This window comes from Arachis hypogaea, chromosome 11 (assembly GCF_003086295.3).
Source record: "Arachis hypogaea cultivar Tifrunner chromosome 11, arahy.Tifrunner.gnm2.J5K5, whole genome shotgun sequence".
Taxonomy (NCBI): domain Eukaryota; kingdom Viridiplantae; phylum Streptophyta; class Magnoliopsida; order Fabales; family Fabaceae; genus Arachis; species Arachis hypogaea.
In genome coordinates, this window is record NC_092046.1 from 32,264,255 (window position 1) to 32,276,749 (window position 12,495).

Below are 12,495 nucleotides of genomic sequence, written 5' to 3' on the forward strand. Positions count from 1 at the left end.
GGAATAGTATGCAGTCATTCGGACATGCATCTATCTCCTTGTACTCAATACCCAGCTTCCTTATGATCCTCTTGGCATCGTGCAAGGTCTTCAGGATCCGTGCATGCTCAAAGGCATCCCTCAATAGCTCTAGAATCAGTCTGAAATCCTTGTCGCTCACTCCGCACATGCACTTGATATGGTACAGCCTCACCAAGAAAGATAGCTTCGAGAATCTTGAGCATTCTGGATATAACTCCTGCTCGCCGTCCTTAAGCAAGTCTTAAAAGACACGAGCCTCGTGACTAGGTTCATCAGATAAGTTTGACAACCCATCCGCAACGTCTCCAACATGCCCATCTATGTAGTCTTCATCCTCACTCTGCAGTCCTAGCAAATTGAATGCGTCGTGGACCATGTCACGCATTTGATCTCCTGAATTTATAGTGGGATCTAGTTCTTCCCTACCGCTGGGTCTCTCGTCTACGATCCTCTCACCGTGATGTAACCAAAAGGTATAGTTAGGGGAAAATGGTTTCATCAGAAGATGATTGTATGCATCTTCTCTAGTCTGGAAAAATCGGAACCCACACATAGGGCATGGACAATGTATCATCCCATCGGATGATGCATTGGCAAATGCGAAGTCAAGGAATCTATTCAGTCTATCCTTATATTCTACACTACCTCGTGGCTTTGTAATCCAGCTCTTATCAATGTCTAAGTAAATGAAATAGCACATACAAGTTGATAATTAGTAAAAAAAGACATAGAACTAAAAAAACCAAATAAAAAATGGGGTGTGTGTCAGGTGAACCAATAACAGTCTATCACAATTATGATATGGGAGAGTACCATACGTAATAAACTCGACAATATATTACAAGCAAAACCATGTAGAGAGCAACGCAATAACTCAAAATGGAAACAGAAACAAAGTTACTTGTATCCCAGATAACATGAAGAACAGGAAAGGTATTGGGAAGGAGGCTTACTCATGTTTAAAATTCTGTACTTTCTTAAAAGAATACTGGTAGAAAGAATTGCTGGTTCCAAGTCCAAAAAATGAAAAGATAAAGAAAAGCTACCTTAAAAATTGAAAAAGAAAACAAGAATAACTGTTAAATTTAAAAAATAAATAGGTCAACAAACATAACTAAACAATGATAATGTATAGTGAATAGAATCTTCAAAATATCTCAAAAATAGAAGACATAACAGGATTAAGAGTTAGAATTAAAAGACAGTTAATAAAAAGGGGTTAAAATAACAATTATAACAGATGGAGGATAGAATCTTAAAATTTAAGGATGTATTATGCCTTGTATGCTTATAAGAAGGTCATATTATAGTTCCCCTGACTTGAATTCGACCGTGTAAATAGAATAAATGAGTTCAGTGAAAAAGAATAAATTATTAACCCCTAAACTCAATTTCAATATATCGAAAAAATCACTTGTAACAGGTTTATTACAATAAAAGCCTTTGAGTTCCTTATTTTCATGCAGCATACACCTCCATTAGAGGCTCCTCTAAAATTGATAGAAAAAGTACTGGTGGCCAGGGATATAAAGTGCCAAGATGATGGTGTTCTTTCTACCTAAAGTGATATGGATAATATTTTCTGAAAAGGGTTAAACGCAAGCTTCTCATCAAGATGATTTGTTTAGAACCATGCCTGATCCATCCTTCAAGAATCATTCAATGGACTTCAAGCACAAAAAGTTTGTCTATGATTTTACTTCGAATCCAGTTGCGATTATTCATATATGTTGCTAGTCACATTGTATAAATTATTTGTAATTTAATTTGTATCAGTGCCACCATTGTAAAAAAATGATGAGTTTCTGCTGTAACTTAAATTCAATGAATACAGTTGTTAAAAATAGTACCCTTAAATGTGTCTTAAATTTCTGTCAAAGAATGAGGGAATAAATAGAAGAAAATCCTAATCAAACTCGGAATTAGATTTGTTTGGACCACCAATAAGGAATGGTTTCTCCTTGTGCAAGTTATTGCTTCTTGGTTTAACAAGTAATTAGTGTTTGTAAAATATGTGGTATATCACAGATCAAAATCTAAGACACATTCAAGAAAAATGCTCCATAAATACCAAATGAAATGTATGAATAAAAAATATCATACATTTAAGAGAAATCAATATTGTTCCTTTAGAAAAAAAAAGGGCAAACAAGAAAATTTGGTTTTGAGCCATGGTAGGGAGATGCTATAACATTAATAATTATAGTAATAATGATAAAGAATATAATTGAGTTCTTTTGATATTTTGGCTTCATTTGCAAGGTAACAGGAAACTGTATTACCCAAGAAAGAAGTAGAAAGAGGATACTATGGTCAAGCGAATGAAATTGAAGTCAATAAAAAAAAAGGAAACTTTATAAGTAAATACGCAGAGTCCATAATATCTCCATTGTTTTTCATACATGTAAAAACATCAAAATCCTATCTTATGTAAACCAATTTCTCTATCAATAATTAGTATATAAACCAGCCAAGCTAGCTAGCTGCGAAAACTAGTTAAGTACTATTTTCAAGTTTCACATAAATAATAATACAAAGGAAACCTCTATATTCTGTTCCAATTTGTTGAACATAACAGGTATCAATCAGTCAAACTAAAAATGGAATAAAGACTCATGTATCTATATGTTTGTTAGAACTTAGAAAATCCTCTTGATCTCAACATTTCATTCATTAGTCAGAGTTTATGGAAATTAGAATGTCACCAAATATACTATATTATCAATTATCCAACAATATCCAAAACTCACATAATATTGCTTATTTCACTTTAATAATACTAATAATAGGCAAAAGATGCAGTGGTGAGAAGTTGTCAATGCAGGTAAGTATTGGTTATAACACATTTACAATATTATGGTTACATCAGGCTGAAATCCTTCTTAGTATAACCCTTTTCCTAACTAGGAGAATGATCAATTCCACTACTCACATATGCAAAAGATGAATAGATGCAATATTAATAAATCAAATTTATCATAATGGATTCAAATTTCCAAGCTTAGAGGCAGAACATAGATGCAGGATAGAATGCAAAGAGAACAATGGAGATCATTATGAAAACTGTAGCGTTTGTTTGTATTCCAGTTCTGTACATGCACCTAAAAGGAATGATGACAACCACTTTGCATCTATATATCAGGATTAGCCCAGAACCTTGTAACTAGATTAGTCTATTTAATTTCTCACTTTAAAAGCAACATACACAGGGAGGGGGTTCAGTGATGGTTCAAAGGCTAATGGGATTTTCTTTTCTATCAGCCTAAATATTGCTTGATTCAATCCAACTCACACGATTACCCTTCAAGTTCAACTAACTATAGCCGGTTTAAGGAGGCAATATAAATTTGATGATCGATCGTAAGAAAAAGGGGAGGAAAAAAGCAACAATGAACAATTAATTGAGCATCACAGAATCTATAAAATTAAATCAATCCAATGGTATCAACATGCTTTTTTGTTCACTTAAACCACTCAACCTTGTTTCTCAGCTCCACACTCATCATACAGAGCGAAAAGTACTATATCTGTCTACACAATAAGAGATTGACTCAAGGGTGAGAGATAGACGATATTAAGCTAAACCAATCAAGTCTCCATACTGAATATAAAAATTAACAGAGCAATTCATCCTTAATGATCATGGACAGAGGTATTATACTCTAATTTTTGTTATCTTTTAGAAGATAAACTTTTAATCTGCTAATTAATCGTACTGAATGAAATCCCTAACTCGAAACAGCTTCAATTAACCCCAATTTATAAAAGATATAGACAAATACATGTTCAGAACTATGAACCAATAATGAAAACCAGAAGAAAAGCTCAATGTGGAAGAATGAACCAGTGAAAGGGGGAGGCAGCGATGGCTAGGATTCGCGCACGGTGGAGGACGGTGTCGCGGTTTCACGTAGGGGTGGCAATGGGGTGGATAGGGGCGGGTTTTTATCCTACCCGACCCCGCCCCGCCGTCCCGTAACTCAAGCACTACCCGCCCCGTCAGAACCCGCGGGTAGTAAATTACAGTACCCGAACCCACCCCTGCGGGTACCCTACCCGCCCTATAAAAATTAAATATTTTAATTTTTACATATTCATATCTAAATTAAAACAAAAACTTAAAATTCATAAATAAATTAAAATACAAACATAAAATTCATACAATGTCATTAGCTCAAATAACTTGAAATTAAAAAAAAAAAGTGTTAGATCACTACAAATTTAACACCATAATAAAGAAATTACAATATTAGATATAAATGAATCTTCAACCTTTATTCTTGATCACTTTCAACATCTTCATCATCATTGAAAGTTTGCAAATCAAGATTTAAACCTGAAAATCAAAAGATGTAACAATTAGCAAATTAATTGGTACTATATACAAAACTAACATAAATGAAAATTAATCAATATATCACCTTTACTTCCCAAAGGTGCCCACAACCAACTTTGGCCACACATCAAAGCTTCAATTATGTCTTGTTTGAGCTTTGCGCGATGAGGAGAAATTACACGATCACTTGTACTAAAAGCAGATTCAGAGGCAACAGTGGACACCAGAATAACATATATATCCTTAGCTATTTTTGCAAGAACTTTAAATTTCATCTGATTGTTCTTCCACCATTTCAAAACATTAAAATTAGGATCATTTGGAGGATGAATTTCCTCTTCAAGATAATGATCAAACTCAACATTCACATATGAACTCCTTGTCATTTTTTTCTTTTAAGATACACCATATAATCATCACCCCCAAATAGACTTGCACTAAAAATCATAATAAGCCACATAAACCACCTGACATAGTCATTAAACTATGCAGCAGGCAACCACAAATAGAACCAAAGCAGCTCGGAATTGTGAAGATAAGATAAAAAACATTAAAAATATTTTTTTTTCCTTAAAGCAACATAGTTAAATGAAGAAGATATAGCTTTATAAAATTTTCACATGAAATGCAAATAAACTAAAGGCAATTTGACCATACAGCATGCATCAATTTTCAAAAGAAAGGTTTTAATTGTGAAAAAAGAACCTAATTTTTTCCAAGGAAACAATACCTGAACTAAGTACATAAACTAATCAGCTATGTTCTACCCTGTAGTGGCAATTCATTTGCCTGTAAGCAACCACACTGGGTTTGAAATTTAGTTGAGACTAAGTAGGAGATAAAAATTATTAAAAATGTTGTGTGCATGAGTGTTTAGTGTGCGTGAATTTCACTTCTACTGATGAGAAATTTTGAAAATTTTCTATTTTATCTTTTGTTTTTAACCTGAATTATTGACCCAGTTTGAAAAATTATAAAGCAAAATCAGTCAATGAGATTCAACTAAAATTCTATTTTCCTTTCTCAATTTAGTGCAGAAAAGAAGGTAGAAGCTACATAACTATTTTAATAGCAAGATAAGATTAAAAAAGAGCAATGAATTGAAGTCACACCACATAACCAATCAATAAGCAAAAGTCAATACATAAAATAAATAAAAAAAAAGAAGTCATGATTGTTCCACTATGCCTCTATTTTGGCATTCTATAGCCTGGTGTGGAAGTTTGGTACAAAAATGGAAAAAAATTATGAGTAAAACTTTTCCAGCTTACAATAAGCATTCATCAAATTATCACTGGGCACATAAAAAAGGCTCAAATGACAGCAAAATATAGCCTTTACATTTTGTAAAACAACATATAAAAGGATCCATTCTGGATCCATTCTGCTACAAAGAGAATAATACAGCAGGAACATATTTATACTATCCCGCACAAAAAAAGAAGCAGCAAACTAAAACCATAGAATATGCAACTGAAGTACTCAATAGTAATCCAAGCTTGCTTACACTATCATTTATTCAAAGCACTTCACCCAGCATACATGAAAAATTTATTCTATAAAGGCTAAATACTTTGAACCTACAGATTCCCTCATATCTCATAGATACAAGAAATTCATATACAGCATTTGCAGCATCAGTGGTAAGTATTGAGCGAGAAGTGCTTAGTGCTTACCAGTTACCAGAGAGACGACGACGGAGGAAGGAGGGATGACAAGGTGAGCACAGACCAGAGACCGCAGATCAGAGAGGCGAGTCGGCGAGGATAGTGACGGCGAGAAGTGGGAGCGACGCCGACATGAGCTCCGTGAGCAATAGCGGTGAGGCGACCAAGATGAATGAAGAGGGTTGGTGTCTTCGTGAGCGACGGCGAACGATTGGACGATCTGTGACGGCGGCGCAGCTGAGCAGAGGATGTGGTCCTTGACAGCCTTGGAGAGTTGGAGAAGAGCTGAAGGCCTGAAGCCTGAAGGAGTGAAGAGAGACGCAAAAGTGAGTGAAGCCTGAAGGAGTAAAGAGCGACGAAGTGAGTTTCAGAGTTACCCTAGTGCCTAGGTTTGAGAACAGAAATGAAATGAGTGACGCGAGAAAGTCAAGTAACCCTAATTTTTAAATTATATATATATATATATGCACTCCGGGGCAGGTTCACCATAAACCCGACTCCGCCATGCTTCAAACCCGCCCCGCTGCGGGTCGGGTTTAAACCTGTCCCGACCGGGTAGGTGCGGGTCGTGTACCCGCGGGTTCGGGTATTGCTGCCACCCCTAGTTTCACGCACTACCGATGAGATGCTCAACTTCGTCGCCGCTGATAGAACCACGGTTGGCCACTGCACGATTCGACAGCCAACACGGAAGCGCCGGGTGGAGCAGATGGTACGCGGCTCTGCTCCCGCTCGTGTTTGGCGCGCTACCAAAATCAAGTGACGGGTTTCTGCAAAATTGGGGGGAGGGGGTTTCAATTAATGGTAGTAAGGTAAAAGGGGGAATTGAATTAAGGAATTGAAACTCACCTAGCGGCGTTTCTGGGTGTACTCGCGGGTAGGTTGCGCCAGAGGGGAGGTTGGGTGCTCTTCGCACATCTGCTCGTGCTTTCGTTCGCGCCAAGATTTTAGGTAAAATCAGGAGGGTTGAAGATATATACACCAAATTCGCAGCGGTTCTGACTGCACGGCCGCTATCCAGGGGCGTTTAACGGTACCTGCCAGACCACCGCTAACCTCTGCCCGGATCTTTTCAACTAGCGGCGTTTTTGGCCACGGCTGCTGTTTAGCCGCCGCTAGGCTCTGCCCCTGCTGCAATGAGAGATATAACCATTGAACTGACTCACTCTAAAAATTCCTAATGGTTATAGTTACCGTATATTTGTCAATAGGATATTCTTATAATGAACATAATATTAGAATTTTCCTTTGACCTGCGACTATCATAGTAATTGACAATGTATTTGTTATACTTTGATTCCGGACACCTAACACCCTACGGTGTTAGTTGAATGGACATTGAGTATGATTTAAATACTTGTAGAATTAATGATTAGTCAAAATGGAATCCATCAACTATGATAATGAGTTTGAGCTCTACGATTATAATGAATGAAATAAACAATGCCTTGGCCAAGGTGTTTGAATGAATTAAGAAATGAGTTTCTTAAGTCATTCATAATTCATTATAATAATGGTAACAAGTTAGAGTTTGACAATCAAACCGTACTCTAAAAGTTAGCCAAGAGCTGAAAGGATGGAAGGAGTTGTATTTTTTGTTTATCTTGGGTTCTTAGTAAAAAAATATTATTACTTCATACTATCGGGTCATCGAGGAGCATTGCTAGACGTCAACCTTGATTAGTAAATTTAGTATGACTAATTTACTACCCGCTTAGTATTGAATCTATGAGGTCACACACTAACGAGTGTTCTAATCCTTGGTAAATAATCATTTAATTATTATTTTGATTAGATCAAATAAATAATTATATTAATTCAAATAGAATATTATTATATTCTTTGCTAGCACCATGAATATAATAATATGATAATTGAGAATATTAAATAATTAATTATTTATTCTATGATGAGTTTTAAATATGGATAAGATTCTAACTGATTCTGTTTCAAATTAAGTTGTAATTTGATTCACAAATCAGTTACCAATCTCATACTATATATATGTGTAAATGATAAAAGAAAGACAACACAAGTTTTTTCTTTTAGCTCCACATACACAAATATTCCCATTCTTAGTGAAGAATAACTGGTGCAAAGAGTTGCAAGAAATTTCTCAATTAAATCCATTGGTCAAGGAGTTGACAACAAGGATCAGTCTCGGTGTGGATACACATAGTACCTTCGTATTATCGAAAAAGAAAGTTTTTATTCACTAGGGTACTCAGATATTAGCATCCAACCCATCTTATTTCAATAAAATTTTAAGCACAAAAATAGATCAATAGGATTACTTTATATTATTACTTCTGCTGTGTGTTATAAACACTTATAATCCTTCATAAAGTATTAAAAGAAAGAAATAAAAATAGAAAATAAACACAATATAATTATTAGAAGAAGAAAAAGTAACAATTTAATGTATTTTTTGTATATAAACAAGAAAAATAAAAAGAAGATATATAATACTTTAGGTATAACTTACAGTAAATTTTTATAGAGATGAACTAATAATAATAATAATAATAATAATAATAATAATTTTATCGTAATAAACATTTAAATTAACATAGACAACAAAAAATAAAAATTGATATGATAATAACGATATAATAATAATTTTTATCATAATCTTAATAATTTAATATAATTAATTTTAATAAAAATATATTAAATTCAACTAGCTACGACGTCTAATCATATAACCAAATAGTAATGTTATACAATTATATATATATATATATATATATATATATATATATAATGCCATATTATATAAAAGTAATAATTTATCAAATCAAAGCATATACATAGCTTCTTCGGAAAAAAGTCTGATTAATCTCCTGATTCTCTTTTTGTTCATGAAGCAACAAACCTTAGGGAGTAGGAATAGATGAAATAGTGAACTAAGAATAAACCTTTGCCACCTCACATAGATTACTTCCTTAATTCCACAGCAACCTTAGCTTCAAAAAGATCTCCTGAAAAGGGCTTCGGATGGAGAAGAGAAGAAGCATTAATAGAAGCAAGCAATAACAATAACAATAACGAACTAGCAGCACACCAGCTTGCAGGAATTGTACGGTGAAGAATATGGGGTGGCCGTGGCTCTTTCATCTTTTCCTTCTTTCTTTGATTTGTCTTTCTGGTAAGAAAAACTTGGAGCCTTGTTAGCTTCTCTCATCTCTTAATAAAGTGAACCAACTTCAATTACATGTCAATATTGCTTCATTCATATAATGCCAGATTCATTTTTGTTTTCATCATTTCTTGATTTTAATTTTAATTTTAAAGTTATGAAAATAAATAAAATAAAAAAATACGATCTCAATTCACTTTTTTGAAAGTTCACGATTTCAATTTCTTTAAATTATCTTATAGTTTTTATATTTTCAAGTTGAGTAATGCTAAGAAATTAACATTATATATATATATGCCCGATTTGTTTCAATAAATTTTTCCTTTTTTCATTTCTGGTTTTCAGTTTCTAGTGAAGAATCCATTGAGCTACTAAACCTATGTGAAACAAGTGAAGATGTTTTACAAGCATCATCTCAAGATTCAGACCTATCCTTAGCTATTTCCATAAGTTATGGAGACATCAATGGCGTCTCAAGCAACATCTTAATGGCAGAAACTTGGCTCAAAACCAACGTTCTTGCACACTACCCTGCCGTGAGGATCACCACCATAGTCATAAACTTGGATCTTTGTAACCTCGGTGTCAAAAACAACAACTACAATCATGAGAGAAAGTTGAATTTGGTTCTTCCTTCTTTGAAGAACATTTATCACTCTCTAAAGAGATGGGGTTTGGAAAATGACATCAAAGTTTCAATTTCTTTCTCTTTGGATTGTTTCCCAATCCACTCTCTTCGCCATTTGAAAATGGCGAAATATAATCTCAAGCCACTGTTAGAGTTCCTTCAAAGTGTGAATTCCACCTACTCTTTAATCCCTCATTCCGGATTCTCTCATTTCTCGCAGCAGAGTTTGAGTCTGGTGTCTTCTCATTTAGATTTCATGAAAAACCTAGGGTTTCTTAATCTTAAAAAGGTTAATGTTTTAGGCATTGCTTCAAAAATTAGAAAGCTTTCAGAAATTTCTGAACCACCAATAATGGAAGCAGACTATCCCTCTCTTGGTGGCTACGCAATAAAAAACCCTAATTTTCCTCCAACTGGTGCTCCATCAAAATCACCTTTGCCTTCGCCTTCGCCTGCGCCTTCGCCGAATTCTTTCAATACTCTTCCTCCCTGTAAGCCAATAGGGCATCATGGGTCGCCGGAGGCGGAACTAGAGCAGGCGCAGAAGTCGTGGTGCGTGGCGAAGCCGAGTGTTCCGGCGCAGAAGCTGCAGCAGGCGTTGGAGTATGCTTGTGGAGAGGGTGGTGGTGATTGTGAGGAGATTCTTCCAACAGGGAAGTGTTACAACCCTGATAGTGTGGTTGCTCATGCTTCTTATGCTTTCAACAGTTACTGGCAAAAGAATAAGAGGAATGGGGGAACATGCTACTTTGGTGGAACTGCTATGTTGGTTAATTCTGACCCAAGTAAGTCCATCTTTTCATTTTTGAGTAATGTTAGAGAATTAATTTTTTTTTTAATAAATTGTTAGTTTTAGAATTATTTTATCTACTTTAAATTTTATATCTTTTATTATAAATTTTTATTATTAAATCTTAAATTATAAATTTAAATTTTAAAATTATTAGTTAATATTCACTCATTAAAAATAGATATATATATTTTTTAATTTTTCACTATGTTTTTCTTAGGGAAAAAAATTGAAAAATTATTTTGGGATTTTTATTATTTTTATTTTCATTTATTATTTATCATAAATAATAAAAAAGTTTAATTGTTTTTATAAGATATTTAATTATTCTAATAACAAATTACTTCGTTAGAAAATATAAAACAACATATATAAATATGCATGATGACAGATGCCTATTTTTTATGGTTACAGAACATTTTTATGTCGGTTAAATTAATTGACAAATACATTCAGACAATCCATTACTGGTTGTGGTGTGAGATTTATATCAAATGATGAGTAGTCTTACATATTATTTAATGATAAATTAGTTTGTTAAATTAATATTAAAACAAAATAAGTTCACACAATATTTTTTATTTTAATTAAAATATTATCTATATTATTCATACTTTTTCGTGTTAGATAATGTCACATGTTTTATTACTTTTGAATTTGTCAGTAGAAATCATCAATTGTGTTTGGTTATCACTTTGATTCAATGCCAGTGGGTCATGAAATCAGGATTTTTCCATTGTATAGTGCCCCTTATTATTTTTGGTGTGAGAGAGAAGATAAGATGATGTGAGGAGAGAAATATTTTATATTGTTATAAATTATATAAATTAGTGTCTCTGATTTATTTATATTGTTTTGTTTTTTAAACAAATAATCACAAATCAGACGGTTCAATTTATGTCTTTGAAAATTAAAAAAAAATATTAATATTAAAATCGAACTCTCCAATTTTTATTTTCAAAAATAAAAATATTTAAAAATATAAATTAGACTCTTCGATTTGTAATTTATTTTTTTTAAATAAATCGGATCATCTGATTTGAATATTATCAATTAAAAAATGCCATATAAAAAAATAACTAATCTTCCAATAATAACATATTACACATATATTTAATCAATATAAAAAAAAATTAGCCGTACAGTGCTTTCCATATATGTTAAGAATTTTCTCTGTATTCTTTTAGCAAATTGACATTAGTCATTTCTAATTATTAAGTTTAAAATGAGTCATATTTTGGGGCTTGCTATTTTTAACATAGAATGATGATGGTTGCAGGTTTCCTTCACTGCCGGTTTATTCTCAGCTAAATACAGGGCAGCAAATGAAAGAAGTATGGCTTTTAATTAATTTCTTTGTTAATATTATGAAGTTTTGTGTTGCAAACTGGTAGCTCAATAATATTATAGAAACATGGATCAACTTAGTGTGAAATGTGATAATGGATTGATTTTATAATAAGCTTGTCATCCATGGAAAATTTTTTTTTTTTTTAGTTGTAATAAGTTGATTTCACATGTTACCAGATCATGTAAAAGTATTAAATAAGAGGATGATTCCCAAAAATATTTGAATAAATAAAGGTGTTATCACTTTTAGAATATATATATTAAAGTATTAATATTTATCATCTTAACTAGTCTCATATTTATTATTGTTATACATATTTAATTTATAAAAAAATTAAATTGATAATACACAATATATATAACACATCAAATAATATTAAAGTATTGTTAATGAAAATCTTTTTTGGACCAAAATATTAATACTTAGATATCATTTTTTTAATAAATTTTTTTAGAATAATACTATACATCCAAGTCTTTTTATAAATCAAGTTCAACTAAGTTAAACAATAAGATTTGAAATAATATTAGTCATAATTGATTTTATTATATTAGACTAAATTC

At 32.8% G+C, this 12,495-nt stretch overlaps 1 protein-coding gene across 1 annotated transcript; it reads left to right on the top strand.

Annotated features, from left to right (window-relative positions):
* Window positions 1-8,916: 8,916 nt before the first annotated feature.
* LOC112720631 (glucan endo-1,3-beta-glucosidase 13) lies at window positions 8,917-12,187 on the top strand. The gene is made up of 3 exons (XM_025771635.3): window positions 8,917-9,172; window positions 9,509-10,576; window positions 11,861-12,187. The coding sequence occupies exons 1-3, from the start codon at window positions 9,118-9,120 to the stop codon at window positions 11,890-11,892; spliced, it is 1,155 nt and encodes a 384-aa protein (XP_025627420.1). The 5' UTR covers window positions 8,917-9,117; the 3' UTR covers window positions 11,893-12,187.
* Window positions 12,188-12,495: the final 308 nt, after the last annotated feature.